The sequence below is a fragment of the Myodes glareolus genome, chromosome 2 (assembly GCF_982192425.1).
Source record: "Myodes glareolus chromosome 2, mMyoGla1.1, whole genome shotgun sequence".
Lineage (NCBI taxonomy): Eukaryota > Metazoa > Chordata > Mammalia > Rodentia > Cricetidae > Myodes > Myodes glareolus.
In genome coordinates, this window is record NC_142027.1 from 101,165,446 (window position 1) to 101,191,918 (window position 26,473).

At 42.4% G+C, this 26,473-nt stretch overlaps 1 protein-coding gene across 2 annotated transcripts in view; it reads right to left on the bottom strand.

Annotated features, from left to right (window-relative positions):
- Window positions 1-1,453: 1,453 nt before the first annotated feature.
- LOC125402196 (radial spoke head 10 homolog B) overlaps window positions 1,454-26,473 on the bottom strand; it is a 54,531-nt gene continuing 29,511 nt past the window's right edge. For both annotated transcript variants that reach the window (XM_048436786.3, XM_048436787.3), the window contains exons 17-20: window positions 19,189-19,308; window positions 9,140-9,230; window positions 4,876-5,074; window positions 1,454-1,731 (exon numbers count right to left, since the gene is read on the bottom strand). In XM_048436786.3, coding sequence (XP_048292743.3) covers window positions 1,554-1,731; window positions 4,876-5,074; window positions 9,140-9,230; window positions 19,189-19,308 — 588 coding nt within the window. In that variant the 3' untranslated portion in view covers window positions 1,454-1,553. The remainder of the gene's footprint in view (window positions 1,732-4,875; window positions 5,075-9,139; window positions 9,231-19,188; window positions 19,309-26,473) is intronic.

The following is a 26,473-nucleotide window of genomic DNA, read 5'->3' on the forward strand; positions in this document are numbered from 1 at the left end:
CAGTGAGGTGCTGATAGGATCACCCCAGAGTGGTCTAGCCAGACACTGTTCCTCTTTGTCATGAGCCCCCCCACTAAAAGCCATGACACCCTGCATCTCTTCACAGGTGAGGTGAAATATGACTGAATTTTACTGAACCCTATTTTTATGATCCCAGCAGCCCAGGGTCTGGGAGAAAATTCGCTGAGTGGTCTGAAAAACACAATCTTTCCCAGCCCCCCAAACAACTCTGCAATCAGCTTGTAACCTCCATGAACCTACTGCATTAGGGGCGAGGAAGCAGCTTCATCAGTTTGCACTGGCCTCATTGTTCCTCGGTTCAGAATAATTCACAATTGCCATTCGGACTGTTTTTCTCTGCCCATGCGTAGCCTAAGACTGTGGGGTTAGTTCCTCACCACACTGGGCTTTCCTGTGTGTCCCTCACGAGATTGCGGTTGTGTCTCAATTAGATCGTGGTTGTCTGTGACGTGTTATTTCGAGTTGCACACGTTTGTTTCAGTCTGCATTTATTCTCTGTTGCATTCTGGCTCCAGAGTCTGTGTATTAATTCGAACTTTTAGTTGAGTTGCTTTGTTATTTTGCTAATTTCGGGTCTTTTGTTTCTCTGGTCAGGATGGAAATCTTCCCTGGAGCTCTGTCAGTTTTGCAGGGCTAATATGTAGGTTCAAATATGGAATGCTTCCTTTGGGTCTTGACTCCTTTGCTATTGTCTTAATTTGTGTGCGCGTGTGTGTGTATTATAATCGTGTATGTATTTGTGTTTATGAAAATGTGTGTGCAGGTGTGCAAAGCACATGAGTGTATGAGTATGAAGGTCAGAGGTCAACGTTGATACCTTCCTATATCGCTCTCCATCCTTGTGTGTGTGCTTATGGTGCTTGGGTGTATGTGTGCACATGTGTGGGGTATGTGTGCATGTGTCTGCATGTGGATGGGTGTGCTTGCCTGTGCATGTTCACATGGAAGCCAGAGATAGGTCTTGGATGTCTCCTTCTATCACTCTCTACCTTGTTTTTATTTCTTTCTTTAATTATTTATTTATTTTTGTGTGTACACGTTTCTTGTATCCACAAATTCCAGAGGATGGTTCCAGATCCCTTGAGGCTGCAGTGACAGACTATCGTAAGCTGCCCCATTGTGAATGCTAGGAACCAAACTTGGGTCCTCTGCAAAAGCAGCACATGCTTTAAAGCACTAAGTGAGCTCTCTAACCCCTATTTTTGTTTTTTGAGATAGGGTCTCGCTATGTCGTCTGGCTGACTTGAACTTGCACCAGTCTCCTGCCTGTATCTCCCGAGTGCTGGGATGGACCTCTCTGTTTAGCTAACTTTGATTTACAAAAATATATTTAATACATATTTACTAATATATGTATGCCTGCATAGTCATTTAATTTGGTTTTTGCAAATGCAGCCATACAAGAAACTTAACACGTGGACCTCAGAAACTCTTATCAGAAGCTAAGCACAAACCCTTTATTTTATGGGACACTCATCACAGAGGTCATATGTCTGCTGTCCTTGCAGCTCAACCATGACTCCCAGTGCCCTTCACTTCTTCTTCTTCTTGCCAGGGCTGGCCTTGCTGGTCTGGGTGGAAACCAGGTCCTCTTTAGGAGGGCTGGGTGTGAGTGGCAGCGAAGATGGAGCTTCCAGTGGTTCCTTGAGAACAGTGATGTCAATGTCGAAGTCCTGTCTCTTGGCCTCTTCTTCCCGTAGGATGTTCAGCCTAAACATCAAAATGGGAACTTAGCTATTTTTTTTTTCTGTGAAACTTGTGAGACAGGGTTTCTCTATGCAACGGTCCTTGCTGTCCTGGAACTAGCTCTGTAAACCAGGCGGGCCTCAAACTCACAGAGATCAACCCACCTCTGCCTCCCAAGTGCTGGAATTAAAGGTGTGCACCACCACTGCCTGGATGAAACCAGTTTTAGTTATTTATTTTTATATTTTTTTAAAAATTATGTGAATGTGTTGGTGCACACCTTTAATCCCAGTACTTGGGAGCAGTAGCAGCTGATTCCTTCTGAGTTCAAGGCCAGCCTGGTCTATATAGTGAGTCCCAAACCAGCCAGAGAGCTACACAGTGAGACTCTGTCTCAAGAAACAGGCAAAAATTATATTTACTTGTGTGCACGGAGTGGAAGATTATGTGCACATGCATGCAGATGCCCTTGGATTCCAAAAATGTTTAATCCCCTGGAGCACAGATTGCAGGTGGTTGTGAGCCACCTGACATGGGTGCTGGGAATTGAACTCAGGTCTTCTGTAAGAGCAGAACACACCCTTATCCCCTGAAATATCTAGCTAGCTCTAAAGATATTTATTTCTAAACATATTTAGATATATAAATATTTATATATAAGATATTTATATCTAAAGATATAAAGATATTTCCTGCTGTTTCAGCGGTGCTTGTGAATAAAATGGTCTATTGTATTGAAAGTGTTCCAGGTAACACCTTCATGTTGCTCACGTGACCAGAGGGTCCAGCGGGTGCTTTTCTCTGCAGCTAAATGTCAGAAGCCATATCATAGGAACAACAGATGGCAATTAATATTTAAGGTGCCAGCCCACCAGGAGGAAAACTCTCTGATGGGAAACCCGTTAAGGAAAGGCCATCTGGACTATCTTTTGCTTGTGTCTGTAACTTCATGTTTGCTATTGCAGATTTCCCTTAGCAGCTAAGGGGAGTTCCCCCTCTGCCTGTGTTGTAGTGGGTTTATCCCATGAATACATCCCAATCTACTGGGCATTTGTGAACTGTCTAAAAGGTGACTCCTTCTTAAGCTGTACTGTCGAGTTGATATCAAGAATCTTACCTTCTACAGTTTTAATGAATAAAAATGAATACAAAGCAATGCTACATAGTCCCACTGCCAGGACACCTGTGCCCTATCTTCAAAGTAGCTTTAGATTAGACCAGGTACCTTGCTAATAGTTTTTGTTTTGTTTTTGTTTTTGATTTTTCGAGATAGGGTTTCACTGTAGCTATCAAGCCTGTCCTGGAACTAGCTCTTGTAGACCAGGCTGGCCTCAAACTCAAACTCACAGGGATCCGCCTGCCTCTGCCTCCCAAGTGCTGGGATTAAAGGCACGCACCACCACTGCCCGGCTGCTAATGGTTTTAAAGATAAACCAACAGCCCAGCTCATAAGGACACAATAGCCAGCTGCTGGATTTGTTGAACTAAGGCTAAAGGGGTAAAGCAGCCTAACTGCTGTGCTGGTCTCTCTTGCTAGGTCTGGCTAATAACCTGGGGCAGTGATTAATTCTCTGCACAAATTCCTAACCTCAGTTCTATGATACGGATATGTAGCCTGAAGACACAGTGCTCGGCCGTTTATGTTGGGTTCTGAAATTGCACAGGGGAAGCCTCAGGCGTGTAGGACACAGTACACGATTTCCTTATTTTTCTTAGACGCCTTGCTGGTTTAGTTTTATAGCTCCTTTGAACCCTTTATAGACCTTCTCCCTAGACAGATAGCAAAATGGCTGATTCTTTCTGTGCAACTGCAAGTTACAGCCACCAACGAGGGAGCTGACTGAGAAAAAGTGCTCCTTCCTTGTTCTGAGACAAGTTACTTAGACCTATTGCATGTGAGCTGTCAGGGTGACTCTGTCTTTTTTTTTTTTAGTATTATTATCATTTACTTAAGAAATGAAATATGACCTTAAAATGTGACTCCTATACTGCCTGAAAGTTTTTGCTGGGTATTTTAAGCTGCAGAGAACGGAGAAAGACGGAACATCATGAAAACGAGAGGATAAAGAAGGAATCCATCAGGGAAGTGTGAGTGTCTTTCCCCCGTCAGCCCCTCGGATAAAAAGGTCTCAATTTGTGCTGTGCTGTGGACTTCCCCTCTGAGCCCTGACTGCAGCCTGGAAGCTGCTCTTCCGGGCTGTGATCGCTGAGCAGCTGGAAAGCAGCCTGTGGGTGAGGTCATGATAGCTCCTGTCCTACCTGAGTGCTGAGCTTGTAGGCTTCACCATACCCAGCTGCACAATATACAAAGTTTTCAAAGCTCTGGGAAGAGCAGAAGTCTTTTTTTAAAAAATAGTGTCTCAGTGCTAGGGACCAAACCCAAGCCTCAAGTATTAGGAAAGCATCTACAACTGAGATACATTTCCAGTCCCCAGGTCTTTCTCTTTTGTGCCACTGGAGACTGGGGAATTGTAAGCTTCACAGTAAACCTGTGGTCCTAGGATACTGTGTGCTTCACTGTAAGCCTGTGGTCTTAGGATACTATGTACCTCACTGTAAGTTTGTGGTCCTAGGATAGTGTGTCTCACGGTAAGCTTGTGGTCCTACGATACTGTGTCTCACTGTAAGCCTGTGACTTGTAAGCCTGAACACTTGAAAGAAACCTGAGCATGGGGCTGGAGAGATGGCTCAGTGGTTAAGAGCACTTGACTGTTCTTCCAGAGGTCCTTAGTTCAAGTCCCAGCAACCACATGGTGGATTACAACCATCAAAAGTGAGATCTGGTGCTCTCTTCTGGCCTGCCAGCATACATGCAGACAGAGCACTGTATCCATAATAAATAAACCTTGAAGGGAAGGAAGGAAGGAAGGAAGAAACCTGAGCACGCCCCGCCCCATGGAGGACAGAAAGAAAGAAAGAAAGAAAGAGAGAAAGAAAGAAAGAAAGAAAGAAGGAAAAAAAGAAAGAAAGAAAGAAAGAAAGAAAGAAAGAAAGAGAAAGAAAGAAGGAAACCTGAGCACGCCCCGCCCCATGGAGGACAGAAAGAAAGAAAGAGAGAGAGAGAGAGAGAGAGAGAGAGAGAGAGAGAGAGAGAGAGAGAGAAAGAAAAGAAAGAAAGAAACCTGAGCATGCCCCGCCCCATGGAGGACAGGTGGGACCATGTCCTACCTGGCTTCCAGCTCTTCATCCTCTATCTGCCTCTGCTGAGCCAGTGCCGCTTGCTCGAGCCGGTTCTCCTTTATCTTCCCCTTGAGCATCTCCTCACATTTGTAGGCGCTGAAAAGCACGCTCACAAAGAAGACATAGAGGTTGTTCACCCACATGTTGAGTTTCTCTTTCTGATCATCTTTGGGTTTTTCATATTTCTCTGCAGTGGAGTGAGTTAATATAGACATTAGGACAGTGTGTGGCATGCAGGGCCACGGCAGCCTGTGAGGACAGAGGAAACTGCGGAATGCATCTGCAACAGCTGGGGGGAGCAAGTGCACAGCGGCCCAGGGCGACTGTCGGTCCTGCTTTTCAGACACACCCCCTCCCGCGTCTTTCTTTTCCTTGAACAGCAGAAATGTGCTGTTGTTGCTGTTTATTTTGCTTTGTTTGAGATCAGTTCTTACTGTGTAGCCCTGGCTGTTCTGGAACTCGATCTGTAGACCAGGCTGACCTTAAACTCACAGGGATCTGCCTGCCTCTGCCTCCCAAGTGCTGTGATATTAAAGGTGTGTACCACCATACCACAGTTTTAAATAAAAAAAAAAAAATCTCACACACACACACACATATGATTTATACGGGGGGAAGGGTGTGTGCACATGTGAGTGCAGGGGCCTGTAGCGTACAGAATAGGGTGTAACAGTCCCCGGGGCTGGAGTTACATGCAGCTGTTTGGGGAACTCTACTCTGGTCTTCTGGCAGAGTGATTATGTGCTTTAAAACTTTTTAAAAAAAGATTTCATTTCTGGGGCTAGGCCATGGTGGCACATGCCTATAATTCCAGCACTCAGGAGGCAGAGGCAGGTGGAGCTCTGTGAGTTCAAGGCCAACCTGGTCTACAAGAGCTAGTTCCAGGACAGGCTCCAAAGCTGCAGAGAAGTCCTATCTTGAAAAACAACAACAACAAAAAAGATCTCATTTCTATTAGATTTATTTGTGTTATGTGTAAGTGTTTTATCTGAACGTATGTGCACCACATGAGTGCTTGGTGTCCACAGAGGTCTGAAGAGGGCTTTGCATCCCCTGGGACTGAAGTTACAGGTGGCTGTGAGCCACCATGTGGATGCTGGGAATTGAACTCAGATCCTCTGTAATAGCGACGAGTGTTCTTCACCATTGAGCCATCTCTCCAAGATGTGTGCTTTTGACCAAAGAGCTCCCTCAGCAGCTCCCCTGCTCTTTAGTAAGAACGTCTTTGTCAACGCGTGGCAGACAGCATTTCTTACATTCACTTTTGAGACTTTCCAAAAACTTTCCAGGCCCGAGTTTGCACCGATGTCATACTTCAGGTTACAACTTAGTAAGTTTCATATTTATGAAATTATTTTGTTACTCAAAAATAACAATGTATTCTTTGCCAACATAAATGCCATTTCTGTATCATCTGTTGAAATGAAGACCTATCAAGTTAGCGTTATCTTATGATTTCCTCAGACGCGTAAAACATGTGAGGAGAAACCAGATTCCCAGACAGTACCCCTCACCCCTCATGAAGTGAGCGGGCGGGCCGGGCAGAACTATGAGAGGCTCTCTAGTGGTACCTCCATTCTCAGCCAGACTGGCATTTAGATATCTGGGACAAGTTCACGATACCATCTGTTTCCTGCTTATTCAGAGCCCGAGTGCCACTAAGATAAGAATAGCTTTGTTTCCAGGTGAGCTCTGACTTCTAGAGAACTGCAAATCCAAACGCTTCCCAGAACCGTTTCTTTCTAAGATAATATCTGACCTTTCCAATCATCATAATTTTTCTGGTCTGTTTAGTGTGGGGTTGAGATGGTTGTGTAGGCTGGGCTGGTTGCAAACTCAGCGCGGTGCTGCCAAGGACCTTGAAGCCCTTGTTCTCCTGCCCACACCTACTGAATGCCGAGATCACAGGTGTGCCCCGTCATACTCCTGCCCACACCTACCGAGTGCCGAGATCACAGGTGTGCCCCCGTACTCCTGCCCACACCTACCGAGTGCCGAGATCACAGGTGTGCCCCGCCATACTCCTGCCCACACCTACCGAGTGCCGAGATCACAGGTGTGCCCCTGTACTCCTGCCCACACCTACCGAGTGCCGAGATCACAGGTGTGCCCCTGTACTCCTGCCCACACCTACCGAGTGCCGAGATCACAGGTGTGCCCCCGTACTCCTGCCCACACCGACCGAGTGCCGAGATCACAGGTGTGCCCCGCCATACTCCTGCCCACATCTACCGAGTGCCGAGATCACAGGTGTGCCCCACCATACCTGGCCATTTTTGTAGCTTTGAAGCAATCCTAACTTGTCAGTTGGCAAATTTTAAAATTTAAAGAGTTGGTGCTGGGCTTATAGCTCAGTGAAATAGTTTGCTAGCACATGTGACAGCTTGATCCCATCCCAAGAACAGCAAAAGTTAAAAGATAATGCAGAGAATGGAATTATATGCAACCCAAGACTCCCATTATTAAAGCCAGAACAAGTCTGAAAATGAAGAATTTTTGCTTCTTATATTCCCACTCAACTGAGAAGTCTAGCTAGCAAACATTAAGTCACAACTGTGCGAATGAGGTCATCAGATGAAGTGGGATTATGTGGAGCAAGAGACTGGCTTTGACAGCAGACAAACCCGTAGCTGTAGGTGCAGGAGCTGGCACACAGTGGGTACTCAATCACTGTGAAAGGGCCAGAGGTGCGGGGCAAACCAAGATACAGCTAGAGCTGAAGACCAGTTGCCAACGAGTACTATAACAGTACAGAGCAGACACCATTTCAAAGACGAAAGCGAAAGTAGATATGACGAGGGCAAGGGTGCTTGCCACAGAGCCAGACAACTTCCGTTTAATCCCTGGAACCTACACGGAAGGAGAGAGATAAGTCATCCTGACTCCACACACACTGTGGAACACTCGTGTCCACATACACAAAATAGACACAAGACAAAATTTTTAAAAAGGCATTAAGTAGGTTTCCCTTTAAACCTTTCTGTTCTGGAACTGTATGTCTTGGTCTGGGAAAGGTTCTCGCTAGGTATAGTCCTCAGAGAGGATGGTGACCACCATAGGAGAAACATTTGCTGGCCTTTCTGGTTCACCCCAAAGGCAAAGGAAACAAAGAGGGGGTGATGCCCAGAGGGCAGATTTCTGGGGGTTGCTCCATCCTGAACACAGGCTTGATGGAGGCACAGAACAGCCGCCACGAGGGTCCGCAGCAGGTGAGCAGCAGTGACCTAAGGGAGAGCACGGGGAGGAGACGCGCAGCCTTGCATCAGCAAACACAGAGGCAGCACCTGAGTCTAGGGGAAATGCTCACTGAACAAAAGAGAGCACACGTGTGACTTGTAGCAGGGGAAATGCGTGTCTGTACACGGCTGGGAATGAGTCACTGAAGGAAGAGACAGCCTGACCTCCACGTATGCAAAGCCATATACCAAGAGGACAGAGTCTTAAGAGAGTTCCATGCTGTGTGCAGTTTGCTCCAGAGTACAGTCAGGAAGGGAGGGACCGCAGGGCCTGCTCTGCAGTGTCGTGGGACCTAGGCTAGAGGCAGCTGAGTGGGTCAGGGACAAGTGGAAGAAAATCCCCAGTGCTGTGTCCACACAGCAGAGCTAGGGAGGAGGAGGCCAGAAGCCCCAAGAGTGCTTGTCCAGCATGCACGAAGCCCTGGGTTTGATCCTCAGCGCCACATAAAAGAGGTATAGTGGCATATGCCTCTTAGCCTAGTAATTGAGAGATGGAGGCAGAAGGGTCAGAAATTCAAAGTCATCCTTAGCTAGCTACAAAGTAGAAACCAGCCTGGAGTACACAAAACCGACTCTCAACAAGTACATTTTAAAGAGGGTGCAGGAGGCTGTGGGGGCGCACACTCTTAACCCCAGCACTAAGGAGGCAGAAGCAGGTGGCTCTCTGTGAGTCTGAGGCCAGCCTGGGCTGCACAGTTGAACTCTGTCTCAGAACGGGAATGGGATAAGACTGTGTCTAGAGAGAAAAGCTGACCGCCTGTGGTGTAGCGCAGCTCCCTCCTGCGCTAAGAGGGAGCTTCCCAGGCCTGCGGAGGCGGGGAGGGAGCTGAGCCAGAACCATAGGGCTGGCACTATAGCTTGTGTCAGAGTACAAGTTCACGTGAAGCTCAAGGTTCAATCCTGAATATTCTTCCCTGCCCCCCAGAGCCAGAAGATGCTGTGAGGTTCCATGGACCATAATGGTGCAACCAGGAGCGATGGTTAGTGAGCATAATGTGCTATGTTGCGGCACTCACCGTGTGGGGACATAAACACCAGTCCTCTTCCTTGATACTTGACGTTCATTTTGGGGCCTTTGTCCTCACTTAGGGACTTCTTGAGCTTGGGCTTAAACAAAACAAAACAGGAAAAAGTTATCCTGCAGCATTATACACTAAAACCAGTCTTCAATGTTGTAAATACTCAGGGGATTGTTGAGAGGCTCTTCCTCTTTTGCTTCTGTTGTGTTTAGACTGACCCTAGACTTGCAATCCTCCTGCGGTGGCTCTCAGAGAGCTGGGCTTACAGGTGTGCACCAACACGCCCAGCTGTAGTGTTTTAGTCTCATTTGTTTGCTTTCTCCATGTAGCCCCTGCTGGCCTCCAATTCAATCGACAGCCCAGGCTGGGGGGAGGCTATGCTTGTTTTTGTGTTGAGATAATTTAACTTTTATTTTTTGAGGCAAAATCTCAGTGTGTAGCCCCAACTGGCTTTGAAATCTCTGTGCAGACCAGGATGCACTTGAACTCACTCTGTCTCTGCCTCCCAGGTACTGGAGTTAAAGATGTGTATCACCACACCTGCCCATCTTTTGTTTCTTAAATTATAAAGTATCTTATTTGGACTTTGCTGTGGGAGTTCCTTCAGCTCCTTCAGCCAATCGCCGCTGAGTTACCAGCCCATTGGGGCGTGGTCTCTCCCTTTAAAAAAAGCAGCGGCTGTCCTCCACTCTTTCTTTGTCTTCCGGCTCCGTTTCCGGCCCCTGGACTCCTTTCCTGTTCGCGCGGAGGGGCTGTTGTCTGGGACGGTAATCTGTAAGTTTTTTCCCCTTTGAATAAATAACCATTCTATTAATCATAATTCCAAACTGGTGTGGGATTGTCTGTGACTTACGCCTTCATCTGGCGCCCCACGTTTGGTTGTAGAACCCCCCCTTCCCCCCCACTCAACTGCTTGCTACCAGCTCGGCTAGTCACGAGACCTCCCTCAGCTGCGGCCTGTGCCCTGTGTGTGGAGCCAGCAGTTCAGTTAAACCCCACGCCTCCCAAGCTCCACAGGCTCGGGACAGTCTCTGCCTGCCTGGTTTGCTCTTTTCTGAGTTGTTTTTAAATTTCCCTTGTAAGTGCGGTGCTTTAGTGGCGTGAATCAGAACGACTCGGTCACGTGGAGGCATACGCGGCTTCCGGGTTGCTCTTTTCTACCCCTGGATTCTGGGTTTCTGGTTCCGTGTATGGAATTGATTTAATTAAACTTTCTTTCTTGAGCAACTTATATTTCCTAGTTTTTAACAAATACTAAGGCAGACACTGAAACAGGACCTGTTTAAGTCACCTTTGCAGTGGTTCTAGTCGCAACTTGGCAACAGCGCCGCCAACTAGACAAGAGGTAATATGGCAGTTTTTGTTTCCAACGCCAATTTTACTGTTTTCTTTATTAATACAATGGATTATGTCATGCAAGGTTTATATGACTATGGGAATATATTAATTTACTTGTTGCTAGGTTTCAGTTTTCTTTTCAATATTTTATCATTAAGAAAGATACGATTTTTACGGACTAATATTGAACAACTAGTTGAAAGGATTAAAATTATTGAAAATCAGGGGTTATCTGAACAAGTGGATACTATGATAGACAAAATTGACTCCATGTCCAAGGGTACTAGGAAGTTACCTGAAAGGGTACAGGCTGTTGAATTTGACGTTCAGATGTTACCACAAAGTTTTGATAAGGTAACAGATAGAATGAACCTCCAGAATGGGAACCAAAAAACTGATACCTTAGTGAAATTACTAGAAACACGGGTAGGTCAGGAGATTCAGGATTTAAGGGATACAATGATAAAAAGATTAGAAATGATTGAAGAAACTATTGGAGCTGGTGAACAGAGTAAGAAGGCACAAGGACAGGATACAATGCCACCACCAGCTGTTAGAACTGGCTTACCCAGGGTCCTAACAACATACCCTGTAATTTATTCTGACAAAGGGTTAACTTCCAAAGGCTCAAAGGGAGTTAAAGAAGCTAGATGGACACCAATAGCAATGAATGATTTAAAAGAAATTAAGCAAGCTGTCGTTAACTTTGGCTTGCACTCTGCATTTGTTAAGGAAATGATAAGGACTTGGGCTTCTAATGTCAGAGCTACCCCCCATGATTTCTCTCAGCTAGTGTCTGCAGTTTTAGATGATGGGCCTTCCTTGATGTTTGGAATTTATTTCAGAGAAGAATCCAAACATATGGAACAGCAAGGAAGAGCAAAAGGTGTGGAGGTTTCCCAAGATCAAATTCTTGGTGTAGGAGCATATGCTGATCCACAGGTCCAAGCTCTTTATGATGAAGAAGTGCTGTCCTTATGTCACAAAGCAGCCTTGAATGCTTTGAATAGAATACAAGATCCAGCAAAAAGGGTCGAATCATATACCAGGGTTAGGCAGGGACAGAGAGAACCCTTTACTGACTTTGTGCAAAGATTAATTAAGGCTCTGGACATAGGGGTAACAGACCCAGAAGCTAGACGAATACTTCTTGAATCTCTAGCTTTTGAAAATGCAAATACTGAATGTAAAAAGATAATTGGGCCTTTAAGATCTAGATCAGCACCAATGGAAGAATGGATACAGCATACAATGAATGTTGAGATGTTTAGCTATAACGATGAATCCTGGGTAGGAGAAGCGATTTCCAAAGCTATGAGGAGACATCAAACTACCAGGTGTTTTAATTGTGGTAAATTAGGACATCTGAAAAGGGATTGCAGGCAAAGAAATCCTAGGAATAATATCTCCTCTGGGAATGACAAAAGTAGGAGATCTCAGCCTTCAGGTATATGCAGAAGATGCGGTAAAGGCCGACATTGGTCCAACGAATGCAGGTCAACAACAGACAGACAAGGCAACCCGATACCATCGGGAAACTCCTTGAGGGGCCTCTCGCAGGCCCCCAAGCCAAAAGTGGCCCAGTCATTCCCAGTTACAGTCGAAAATGTGTCTCACCAAGAAAATTAAAAACTCCAATGTCTGCCGTAAAAAGTAATACTGGTCTAAATGATGAATTACATGTGGAGAATGAGTCAAAAAATTCAGGAGGACAGAGTAAACGTATATTTTGGCAAACGTATATTAACGATCAAAGACCAAAGCTAAGAGTCTGTATAAATGGCATTTTTATTGAAGGCTTATTAGACACAGGTGCGGATGTAAGTATAATTACTCCAGAATCCTGGCATCCGAATTGGCCTCTTCATGAGGTAGATGTTCAGTTCCTGGGAATTGGAACCCTATCTCGTGTAAAACAAAGCACAAGATGGGTGGAATGCATAGGGCCTGAAGGGCAAATAGGAAGATTAAGGCCATATATAGCAAATATTGCAATAAATTTATGGGGCCGTGACCTGCTACAGCAATGGAATACCCAGATTAACATTCCTGTAGTTCGAGGAACTCACAATTCTGGGAAGGATATAATGAGGTATTATGGAAAAAGGTCACCAGCCATTCAGGCTGTACAAGAACACACAGCCAATAGCAAACCTTTAGAGGTACCAACAGCCCTACCTTTAAAATGGCTAACTGAGAAGCCAATATGGATCAAGCAGTGGCCTCTAGCTGAAGATAAGTTACAGGCTTTGGAACAGCTGGTACAAGAGCAACTAGATGCTAACCATATTGAAGAATCAACCAGCCCTTGGAATTCTCCTGTGTTTGTTGTAAAAAAGAAATCTGGTAAATGGAGAATGGTGACAGATCTAAGAGCTGTCAACAAGGTAATTCAGCCTATGGGTCCGCTACAATCTGGAATTCCTTTGCCTTCTCTATTACCAAGAGGATGGCCTCTTATAGTTATTGATTTGAAAGATTGTTTTTTCACTATACCTTTGCAAAAAAAGGATAGAGAAAAATTTGCCTTCACAGTGCCTACTTATAATAATTCTCAGCCTACTAGGAGATATCAATGGACTGTCCTCCCACAGGGGATGCTCAATAGTCCCACATTGTGTCAATATTTTGTTAATAAGCCACTGGAAATAATTCGTAAGCAATTTCCCAAGTCCATAATTTATCATTACATGGATGACATTTTATTATCTGATTCAAATAAAGATATTTTGGAAAGTATGTTTGAAGAAGTAAAGAAAGTTTTGCCTAGGTGGGGATTACAAATTGCCCCTGAAAAGATTCAAAGAGGAGATTCTATTAATTACCTAGGCTACAGAATAGGGTTAGAGAAAATTCGAACACAAAAGGCACAAATTAGGAGAGACCGGTTACGGACTCTTAATGACTTCCAAAGATTGTTAGGAGATATTTCCAGTCTACGACCAGCTGTTGGGATAACACCTGATCTAATAGTTCATTTAAACAAAACCTTAGATGGTGATAAGGATTTGAATAGTCCCAGAAAATTGACAGTTGAAGCAGAAAAGGAACTGACAATGATTGAGGAAAAATTACAGGAGGCACATGTGGATAGGGTCAACCCGAATCTTAGTTCCATCCTAGTCATACTGCCTTCCAGAATTTCTCCTACAGGGATTTTAATGCAGAGGGAAGATATTATTTTAGAGTGGATATTTATACCTCATAAACCAAGTAAAAAATTAAAAACTTATGTAGAAAAGGTTTCAGAATTAATTATAAAAGGTAAACTGAGACTTCGTCAACTAGCAGGTATAGACCCAGCAGAAATTATAGTGCCTTTTACTACTGAGGAAATAAGAAAGTTATGGGAAGATAATGAACCATGGCAAAGAGCTTGTGCTAATTTTTTGGGAGAAATTAGCAGCAACTATCCCAAAAGTGATAGACTTAACCTCATAAAGAGAACTTCTTGGATTCTTCCTAGAATTGTACGTGATGCTCCAATAACTGGAGCTCGGACATTTTATACCGATGCAAATAAATCAGGGAAAGCAGGTTATAAATCAGAAGAATTGAGTAAGGTGGAACAAAGCCCTTATAATTCTGTCCAGAAGGCAGAATTATATGCCATTCTTATGGTGCTAAGGGATTTTAAAGAACCTCTTAATATAGTTACAGATTCACAATATGCAGAAAGAGTTATCTTGCATATTGAAACCGCTGAATTCATACCAGATGACACAGAGTTGACTTCATTGTTTATCGAGGTACAGGACATAATTAGGAATAGGCTTTGTCCAATGTACATAACACACATCCGGTCCCATACCGGTCTGCCTGGGCCTCTAGCACAAGGTAACGCTGAAATTGACCAATTATTGATTGGAAGCGTTCTGCAGGCCTCAGAATTTCATAAAAAACATCATGTCAATAGTAAAGGCTTAAAGAAAGAGTTTTCCATTACATGGCAACAAGCTAAGGACATTATAAAGAGATGTCCTACTTGTTCTTTCTATAATCAAACACCATTGCCTGCAGGGAGTAACCCAAAGGGTACTCAAAGGAATGAAATCTGGCAGATGGATGTGTTCTACTTTATGGAATTTGGTAAATTAAAATATGTACACCACACCATAGACACGTATTCAGGTTTTCAATGGGCAACTGCCCTGAGCTCAGAAAAGGCTGATTCGGTAATCACACATTTATTGGAAGTTATGGCCATCATGGGTATACCTGCACAAATAAAGACAGACAATGGTCCAGCATATGTATCTAAGAAAATGAAACGCTTCTTTGCTTATTATAATATAAAACACGTTACAGGTATACCAAATAATCCTACAGGTCAGGCAGTTATAGAAAGATCAAATCGTACTATAAAGGATATGCTAAACAAACAGAAAGGGATGAAAGATACCCCCAGAAATAGATTGCATAATGCTTTATTAACCTTGAATTTTCTTAATGCTAATGAGAAAGGAACAACAGCAGCAGAGAGGCATTGGATAATGGAAAAAACTTCTGAACTAAACCAACCTGTTTATTTCAAAGACGTGCTGACCTCTCAATGGAAGCCAGGAGATGTGCTACGTTGGGGAAGGGGTTTTGCTCTTGTTTCCACAGGAGAAGAAAAATTGTGGATACCATCAAAATTAATAAAGGTTCGATTTGAAGAGGAGAAACCTCTTGGAAAGGAGAAATGACAGCATCTACAATGATGATAACCATACAGGTGGTAAGAAAAGCATATAGAATGGGGGCAGGGTTCTGTTCTTATCTCCACAGGAAAACACTGATCTTTGAAAAGTTCAAGGGACCCTGGATATTTGAATACTGACAGATGGAAAATAACGGCCCAATAGGGACTATCAAGAAAACTGAATAGGTTCTGTAAGTACCATATACTAAATCATATTTCTAAATTTATAGAGCTGGTTTTAGAGTTGGACTCTGGCTCAGTCCCTCTCTAATTCCAAGCCTGTTGTTTAAAGAAAAACCCAGAGTTTCTGGAGTTTCTGTCTCATGTCAAGAGCCATGATATGGGACAGAAAGAAATATGAGTTTAGAAAACATCTTTACTTTTCTTCATATCTATCATACCTTCATTAAATATATCTATCATGTCTCTCATTGAATATAGGTATTCATGTATATGTCTATATAATTAATGTTTAAGTTTTCCACAATGAACAATGAGTTTTTCCTACAGTGACATTTGAAGTTTCCAGGAAGAAGATGGGGCCCCATAACAACAACTCCACCTGGTTGATATGACGTCATGATACTGATAGCGCTACTACAAGACCTGTTTTGGGTACCAGCTGCACAAGACGGTTCCAACGTGCTGAAATGGTGCACATCTTGTACAACATTCTGGCCAGACCTCCACAAAATACTCAGAGACTATTTGCAATTTTAAAAGACATTGATCTTGAAATTTAACCATCATTTTACTTTCACAGGATCCCCCAGAAAGAACGTCGCCCCCATGACAGCTGGAAGTAATTCTAGAGAACGACGTCCCCTCTCCCAATAAAGTTTGTCCTTGGGTTTAGGGACATCATTTAGGGGTTGGTTATAATTAGTATACGGTTGAGGGTTGGGGGAGGAATTTTATAAGCACAGGAATCTTAAAAAAAAAAAAAAAAAAAGAAGGGATAATTGGATTATGGGATAAATAGATTTGTACTTGTGAGTTATTGCTTTTAGACAAACATATTGGTATCGATTCTTATATATTGATACAAAGTTAAATTATGTTGACTATTTTATGCATGCATGCTTCATGCTTCTACCTCTGTTTAAAACATTTTTATGTATTTGTATATATATATTGTATTGATATATGTATATTTACCATATTGCATTGTACACTTCTACCTCTGATTAAGATACTTATATATTGTTTATGTATTGATATATATTTACCATATTGCAATGTATACTTGCACATTGTTTATATTTGGAGGTCTCATTGTCCTCATTTATTGCACACTTGTTTATTATCTCAGTCTTTAAGTTAGATAGATATTGAGAATTATATAGATCAACAGTCATCTAAGTTTGTCATTTATAATTAGACTAATCAGGTTCTTTAGATATATAGAGATTATATTCAGTATAGATAGATAATCTTCAACCTCTTCAAAGAGCTGTAGAAAATGGCCTTTAATCTAATTCAGAGTTCTATGGTAGGGAGACACAATCACTCCTGGCAACACTGATCTATGCCCGAGAGAATGTTGAGCACCAAAGACACTCCACCTGGAGCCTTTCTTCTTGGCAGAACTGGCCTTTGGGTAAAGAAATGCTCATACCTCAACTACTGACAGAGTTACAGAATATCCGTAAATGGATAAAACAAGACTGTCATATCCTGCCAAGACAGGGTAAGATAGTTTTGAAGTTTCTTGCCTTTGAAAATGGTATGTCAGTTACATCAGGCCTTAGCCAAAGTTGGTTGCTTCAACGCTGCAAATGTGACTTTGGGTGTTTGTCCAGGTAGCCAGTTGTCTCTGCGATTTGGTACATGTTCTGGAAGTTGTTTGATTGCACTTCCTAATTACTCAGATAACATTATTTCCCTTCTCAGATCTTCGATGGGATTGAAGATTATATAAATGTAGTTACTTTCCTTTCATGACTTGGCCAAGTTATTTGTTATACAAGACTTAAGCTAGTTAGAATAGGATATTTGTATTTATTGTATATAATTTCGTAGGTTTGTACTTATTGTATATAATTGCGTAGTAGGCTTAGAACTCTCTTACTTAAACAAAAGGGGGAGATGCTGTGGGAGTTCCTTCAGCTCCTTCAGCCAATCGCCGCTGAGTTACCAGCCCATTGGGGCGTGGTCTCTCCCTTTAAAAAAAGCAGCGGCTGTCCTCCACTCTTTCTTTGTCTTCCGGCTCCGTTTCCGGCCCCTGGACTCCTTTCCTGTTCGCGCGGAGGGGCTGTTGTCTGGGACGGTAATCTGTAAGTTTTTTCCCCTTTGAATAAATAACCATTCTATTAATCATAATTCCAAACTGGTGTGGGATTGTCTGTGACTTACGCCTTCAGGACTTCATCTTTTGTTTCTTAAATTATAAAGTATTTTATTTGGATTTGGGCTCTATACCAAGGTCAAGGTTCAATCTGGCAATAGTCAGACCTTCTTGAGAAAAACCAAATACACATACTCACCTGTAGTGATGTTTTGTTTGCAGTTTTAACAAATAAAGGTTGCCTGAAGATCAGAGTGCAGAGCTAAACCACTAGAGGCCAGATGGTGGTGGCACACACCTTTAACCCCAGTATTTGGGAGTCCCACACTTTTAATCCCAGCACTAGGGAGACAGAAGTGATATGGCTGGGTGGAGAGAGAAATACAAGACAGGAGGAGACAAGAGCTCAGTGCAGTCTGAGGACAGGATCGGCTCTTTGGGATGAGCATTGGTAGAGGTGGAAGGTCTTTCTAGTGACTGGCTGAACTGCTCCTCTGATCCTTCAGCTTTTACCCCCCTAATATCTGATTCTGGGTTTTATTTACTAAGGCCAATTAGAATTCATGTTACACCCACCCCCATATAATATAGCTCAGTGGCAGAGTGCTTGCTAGCATGGACTAGGCCTGAGTTCAAGTGCCAGCACCACAAAATAAATATAAAAAGCAATAACATATAAATAGGTAAAAGTGAAGTGTTTAAGACAATCAAACCAACCAAACAAACAAACAATAGCTCAATTTGTATCTTTAAAGGAACAAGTAACAGTTCGGTTCCAGCACCTACTACTGGAAAGTTGTGCGCAGGCGCGTGTGGGTGGAGACCAGAAGCCGACTGGTAGGAATTTTGTCTCCTCCCACCATGTGGGACTCCTGGGCAGCTCAGGCAGTCAGCTTGGCTGCAGCGCTGTTCCTGCTGAGCACCCCCTCCCCAGAGTGTTAGCGGTCACATACGCGTGGAAGCACACATGCTTCTGTCTCCATCTAGAATTCACCCCTGCCCCTCGCTTTCTACTGTAGTCGCTTACGTGTTTTACCAGGCACTTGAAGCGTGTCCATAACCAAGCTGTAACTTCCCCCTCCATCCAATCTCAGCTCTGAAGATTCTGGTCTTCAACATTATACTAAAGCGTAGCTTCATTCCCCTAGGTGTGCAAGCCAAAGCTCCCAGTTCACCTTCACCTTCCCTTTCCCTTCGAAGCCCCATGGTCCCTAGCCCTCCTCCCATCCTTTACCATGATGCTTCTGAGAGCTTCCCAACTGGTGTGTCAACGGGGAAGCCAGAGAGCCTGCTAAAGGATGTGCTCCTCCGATGGCTCCCTCTCCCCCGCATCTCACCATGACCTAGCCAGACCTTTACATATTCCTACAGCGGGAGCTGTCCGGCTCACAATGACAGATACAGGTTCTAGAATCAAACCACCGAGGCACAAGCCCCCGGCTCCACAGCTTGCTGAGGCTGTGACCACAGGCAATGATGTAACCTTTTCTGCTCCTAGAAGTAACAACAAGGCCTGAGGTTCATTTGAAGCTTCTAAGTGAGTTAACCCCTAGGAAGTGTTGGGTTGCTGCTATTCACCTTCTCCACTCAATACCAGCCTGTGAGGTCAGCGGGAGATGGAATTCCTGCCCAGGGCTGTCCTCAAAACACAGAAGGGTGCTCTTCACATAAAGGCCGCTGGGTAATCCCTGACACTATAACCATGGGGTAAGGGCATGGTAAATTGTAAATACTCACCTCTGACTTCCTGATTTTACTGTCAGGCAAAACTCCTATCTTGTCAGAAGATGACTTGGTGCTGCTGAAGTGGATGTCGGAATCATGGCTCGTGATGGCACTTGGGCTCCTGTGGTTGCTCTGAGGGAGGAGAAGCATATGACCTTATGGTTTCCGTGGATGCGTGCATACGAGTGTACGCATACACGTGTGATCCTTTAGTGAGGTGTCGCTGATGTACAAGCTCACTCTGAGCATGTATCCACATCTGGGAAACATCACCTCAGAGAAGTCAGTGAGCACACCCACCACATCCAACCTCCCGGACCTCACTCCACAATCCATCGCTGTCCCCATTCCCAGGGGATGGTCAGCTTTCTACCATGACACTTGGCACTCTCTATTTTTATATAAATGTGATCATATGTTATGCATGCCCTTTCTTTTGAGGCAGGATCTCATGTAGCCAAGTTGATCTTGGACTCAATAGAACCTAAAGTTCTGATTCTCCTGAATGTTGGGAATAGTCATGCACCACCACGCACCACTACGCCTGATAATATAAAGTGCTGTCAGTGTGGGACACCAAGACCCCTGCTTTACCTTTTCACCTATCCACATCTTTATATTTGCGGCTGGCTCGCTACAGCACCTGATAAGACTGGTGCGTGCCTCTGTCTGGGATGTAGCTCACAGGCATTGGAGGTGATTAACTACATTCCGCTGTTTGTTCTGTTCTTAATTTTCATTTTCTTTTCTTGTCATCATTCTTTTATAATTTATTTAACTTTATTTTATGTGGATTAGTGCGAAGGTATCAGATCCCCAGAAACTGGAGTTACAGACAGTTATTAGCTGTCATGTGGGTGCTGGGAATTGAACCCGGGTCCTCTGGAAGAACAGAGGACCCAACTGCTGGGCCATCTCTCCAGCCCCCCATCTTTTTAGATGAAGCATTTTTTAGAAGATTCATTTTCAACCATGTATGCACGTGTCTGTGTTTGTATGTGCTGTGTCTATGAAACCGGAAGAAGGAGTGGGATCCTCTGGAACTGGAGTTACAAGTGGCTATGAGCTGCCTTTCATGGGTCTGAGGACCCAGGTTCTTAACCTCTGGGTCATCTCTTCAGCCCCTGGACTATTTTTTTTTTAAACTCTGCTTTATCTCCCTTACTTTTACTTTACCTTCATTGGTGTTTTGCCTGCAGGTATGTCTGTGTGAGGGTGTCAGAAGCATTGGAACTGGGGTTACAGACAGGTATGAGCTGCCATGTGGTTGCTGGGAATTGAACTCGGGTCTTCTGGAAAAGCAGCCAGAGCTCTTAACCTCTGAGCCATCTCCCCAGCTCCGTACCCTTCTGGTTTTAATTACAGGTCGTTGGTATTAGGGTGGTTTACAGTAGGGTTCTTTAATTTGGCAAATCTACCATCAAGGTAAATCATGTTACTTAAAGCGATAGAACTTTAATAATTGTTACTTTTTATTTGTGCACATATATGACACGTATGGGTTCTAAGGATCAAAGACCTCAGGTCACTAGGCTTGGTGGCAAGTGCCTTTAACGGCTGAGCCATTTCAGCGGCCCTGAGCTAGGACTTTAATATTCTATTCCCAGCTCCTCTTTTCCAACCCTCAGGCTGGGCTTGTCTTCCTCGTGAGTATGGTTGCTGTGGACTGTCAATTATCCTTTGCAGAGATGTTTGGAAACGGAGGAATCCACAGTTCTTTACGACATCCCTCTTTCCTCTAAACAGACCCCCTCCCCATCTGCTAGCATCCTCCTCTCACTCCAAGAACGCTCTCTCATGTTTCTTGTGTGTGCTGGTCTGATCATGAGCCTTTCAGCTTTTATACGTCTGAAAAGTTTTTCTTTCATCTTCACTTTGTTATTCCCCGTTATCTTATTGTGACAAAAATAAATATAACTTAAAACTTAACCTTTTGATGAGGGAGATGGAAAGTAGTCAAAAGAACTTGAGTCATAAAAGAGTAAATAAAATCATTTTTCTTTCTAGTTTCAACTCTGTCATAGTTTTTTTTTTTTTTTAATTTTGTCGTCCATCCATCCACCCATGTCGTGCCCCTCCCCTGCTGGTAGATAAGTGAATTCAAATTCCTGGGTAACAGAGCAGCAAGAACTATGTTTTCATTCCCCCAAGAATCTAGCCTGTCCTTCCTCTGAGGCAGTGATTGTGAAACTTGACTTTCTTTTTAGTGCTATTGACCTTCAGTCACTAGGAATCAGATATGCCTATCACTGAGTTTATTGGTTGCATCGATCCATTCAGAAACATAGTTTTAAACATTTATTTTGGGAGAGAGGTTTTATTTATTTATTTTTTAAAGATTTATTTATTAATTATGTATATAGTATTCTGTCTGCATGTCTGCTGCAGGCCAGAAGAGGGCACCAGATCTCATTACAGATGGTTGTTAGCTACCACGGGGTTACTGGGAATTGAACTCAGGACCTCTGAAGAGCAGTCAGTGCTCTTAACCTCTGAGCCATCTCTCCAGCCCATGGAAGAGAGGTTTTATAACCTGGAAATTTATCCTTTTTTTTTTCCTGCTGCTTAAAGCAATATAAAATTATTTACTTCTAGTGTTGCTTACTATGTAAACTGTATAGTTATACATAAAATGCAGTGTGGTCTTTAAAAAAATCTGTGGGCATTGAGATGGCTCAGCAGTTCGGGAACACTTGCTGCGAGCCTGGTGGTGGCAGCAGCAGAGGGAGGTGGATCTCTTTGGTGTGAGACCAGCCTGGTCTACAGAGTCCCCCAGGACAGCAAGGGCTACACAGAGAAACCCTGTCTAGAAAAACAAACAAAAAGAACAAAAAGAACACTTGCTGCTTGTTTTGTTTGTTTTTTGAGACAGGGGTCTTACTATGTAGCCCTGCTTGGTCTGGGACTTGTTATATAATATAGACCAGGCTGACCTCAAACTCATAAAGATCTACTTGCCTCTGCCTTAAAAAAAAAAAACAAACCAACAGGATTGGAGATGGTTCAGAGGTTAAGAGCACTGATTGCTCTTCCAGAGGTTCTGAGTTCAATTTCTAGTAACCCCATGGTGGCTCACAACCATCTATAATGGAATCTGGTACCCTCTTCTGGCCTACAGGTAGAACACTGTATACATAATAAATAAATAAAATCTTTTTTAAAAAAAACCCCAAACCAACAAACAAAAACAATCTCAGAGTTTTGATTTACATTTCTCTGATAGGTAACAATGTTGAGCATTTCCTTTAGTGTCTTTCACCCACTTTAGATTCATCTGTTGAGAGTTTTCTGTTTAGGTCTGTACCACATTTTTTATTGGATCATTTGTTCTTTTGATGACCAATTTCTTGAATTCTTTGTGTATTTTGGAGATCAGACCTGTCTGCTGTGGGGTTGGAGAAGATCTTTTCCCATTCTATAGGCTGCCGTTTTGTCTTCTTGACCATGTCCTTTGCTTTACAGAAGCTTCTCAGTTTCAGGAGGTTCCATTTATTAATTGTTTCTCTCAGTGTCTGTGCTACTGGTGTTATATTTAGGAAGTGGTATCCTGTGCCAATGTACTTCCCACTCTTTTCTTCTATGATTTTCAGTGTGGTTGGTTTTATATTGAGGTCTTTGATCCATGTGGACTTGAGTTTTGTGCATGATGATAGATATGGATCTATTTTTATTCTTCTACATGTTGATATCCAGTTATGCCAGCACCATTTGTTGAATATGCTTTCTTTTTTCCATTTTATATTTTTTTACTTCTTTGTCAAATATCAGGTAGTCATAGGTGTGTGGATTGATATCTGGGTCTTCAATTTAGTTTCATTGGTCCTCCTGTCTGTTTTTGTGCCAATACCAGGCTGTTTTCAGGACTGTAGCTCTGTAGTAGAGTTTGAAGTCAGGGATTGTGATGCCTCCAGAAGTTCCTTTATTGTACAGGATTGTTTTGGCCATCCTGGGTTTTTTGCTTTTCCATATGAAGTTGAGTATTGTTCTTTCGAGGTCTATGAAGTTTGCTGGGATTTTGATGGGTATTGCATTGAATCTGTAGATTGCCTTTGGCAAGATTGCCATTTTTACTATGTTTATTCTACCTACCCAAGAGCATGGGATATCTTTCCATTTTCTGGTGTTTTCTTCAATTTCTTTCTTCAAAGATTAAAGTTCTTGTCATATAGGTCCTCCTCTTGTTTGGTTAGAGTTACTCCAAGATATTTTATATTATTTGTGGCTATTGTGAAGGGCAATGTTTCTCTGATTTCTTTCTCAGCCCATTTATCATCTGTGTAAAGGAGGGCTACTGGTTTTTTTTTTCTGAGTTAATCTTGTATCCTGCTACATTGCTGAAAGTGTTTATGAGTTGTAAAAGTTCCTTTGTAGAATTTTTGGGATCATTTATGTAAACTATCATATCATCAGCAAACAGTGAGAGTTTGACTTCTTCTTTTCCAATTTGTATCCCCTTGATCTTCCTTTAGTATCTTATTGCTCTAGCTAGGACCTCAAGAACTATATTGAATAGGTATGGAGAGAGTGGACAAACTTGTCTTGTTCCTGATTTTAGTGGGATCACTTTGAATTTCTCTCTATTTAGTTTGATGTTGGCTGTTAGCTTACTGTGTATTGTCTTTATTATGTTTAGGCATGTTTCTTGTATCCCTGCTATCTACAAGACCTTTATCATGAAGGGATTCTGTATTTTGTCGAAAGCTTTTTTAGCATCTAACGAAATGATTATGTGTGTGTGCATGTGTTTCAGTTTGTTTATACGGTGGATTACGTTGACAGATTTTTGGATGTTGAACCATCCTTGCACATCCTTGCCTACTTGGTCATGGTAAATGATTTTTCTGATGTGTTCTTGGATTCAGTTTGCCAGTATTTTATTGTGTATTTTTGCATCAATGTTCATGAGTGATATTGGTCTGTAATTCTCTTAGAAATGTCTTTATGTGGTCTGGGTGTCAGGGTAATTGTAGCTTCGTAAAAAGAGTTGGGCAATGTTCCTTCTGTGTCCATTGTGTGGAACAAATTTGAGGAGTGTTGACACTAGTTCTTTTTGAAAATCTTATAGAATTCTGCACTTAAACCATCTCATCCTGGGCTTTGTATTTTTTGGGGGAGAGACTTTTGATGACGGTTTCATTTCTTTAGCAGGTATAGGTTTATTTAATTTGCTTATCTGGTCTTGATTTAATTTTCAGAAGAAGTGATATTTATCCAGAAAGTTGTCCATTTCCTTTAAGTTTTCCAATTTTGTGGAGTACAGGTTTTCAAAGTATGGCCTGATGATTCTCTGGATTTCCTCTATGTCTGTTGTTATGTTCCCCTTTTCATTCCTGATTTTGTTAATTTGGATGTTCTCTCTTTGCCTTTTGGTTACTTCGGACAAAGTTTTTTTTTTTTCTATTTTGTTGATTTTCTCGAAGAACCAACCTTTTGTCTCATTGATTTCTTGTATTGTTTGTTTCTATTTTGTTGATTTCAGCTCTCAATTTTATTATTTCCTGCTGTCTAGTCCTCCTGGGTGAATTTGCTTCTTTTTGTTCTAGAGTTTTCAGGTGTCCTGTTAACTCACTAGTATGGGATTTTTTCCAGCTTCTTTATGTAGGCATTTAGTACTTTGAATTTTCCTCTTAACACTGCTTTCATTGTGTCCCATAAATTTAGGTATGTTGTGTGATCATTTTCATTGAATTTTAGGAAGTCTTTAATTTCATCTTTGATCCATTGGTGATTCATCTGAGCATTGTTTAATTTTTGTGTGTTTCTGGGCTTTATGGAATTAGTGTTGCTGTTGAATTCTAATTTTAAGCCATGGTGATCTGATAGGACACATGGGTTTTTCCAATTGTTTTCTATCTGTTGAGGTTTGCTTTGTTACCTACTATGTAGTCAATTTTTGAGAAGGTTCCATAAGGTGTTGAGAAGAAGGTATATTCTTTTGTTTGGATGAAATGTTCTATAAATGTCTGTTATGTTTGAGTCACAACATCTGTTAGTTCCCTTATTCCTCTGTTAATTTTCTGTCTGCCTGACTTGTCCAGCGGTGAGAGGAGAGTGTTGAAGTCTCCCACTATTATAGTGTTTGGGGTTTAATGTGTGATTTAAGTTTTAGAAGTGTTTCTTTTACATATGAGGGTGCCCTTGTATTTGTAGCATAGATGATGAGATTTCCTCTTGATGGATTTTTTTCCTGTGACTATTATGAAATGTCCTTCTTTGCCTCTTTTGATTTTTTAGTTTGAAGTCTGTTTTGTTGGATATTAGGATAGCTACATCCACTTGTTTCTTAGGTCCATTTAATTGGAATTTTTTCCCAACCCTTTACTCTGAGGTGTTATCTGTCTTTGAGGTTGAGATACGTTTCTGGTACGCAGCTAAGGATGGATTCTGTTTTCACATCCAATCTGTTAGCCTGTGTCTTTTTATAGGTGAGTTGAGTCCATTTATGTTAAGGGATATCAATTATCAGTGATTGTTACTTCCTGTTATTTTAGTTTTCATGGTCGTTGATGTTATTGTGTGTGTTTTCCCCTTCTTTGGGATTTGCTGCTGTGAGATCAGATCATCTGTTGTTTGTGTTTTTGTGGATGTAGCCAACTTCCTTGGGTTGGAGTTTTTCTTCTAGTACTTTGTGTAGGGCTGGATTTGTGGCTAGGTATTGGTTAAATCTGGTTCTGTCATAGTATATCTTGTTTTGTCTACGGTGATTAAAAGTTTTGTTGGGTACAGTTGTCTGGGCTAGCATCCCTGGTCTCTTAATGTCTGCATAACGCCTGACCATGCCCTTCTGGCTTTGACTGTTTCCATTGAGAAGTCTGATAGGTCTGCCTTTATATGTTATTTGGCCTTTTTCCTTTGTAGCTCTTAATATTCTTTCTTTATTCTGTGTTTTGATTATTATGTGGCAAGGGGACTTTTTTTGATCTAGTCTATTTGGTGTTCTGTAAGCTTCTTATATCTTCATATGCATTTCTTTCTTTAGTTTGAGAAAGTTTTCTTCTATGATTTTGTTAAATATGTTTTCTGTGCTTTTGAGTTGGATTCCTCCTTCTTCTATCCCTATTATTCTTAGGTTTGTTATTTTCATAGTGTTCCATATTTCCTGGATATTTTGTGTTAAACTTTTGTTGGATTTAAAGTTTTCTTTGACCAATGAGTCTATTTCCTCTACTGTATCTTCAGTGTTTGAGATTCTCTCTTCCAAACTAGGTGTGATGGTGAATATCTTTAATCCCACCACTGGAGAGGCAGAGCAGGGGGAGTTCTGTGAGGTCCAGTCAGCCAGGCTATACAGTGAGAC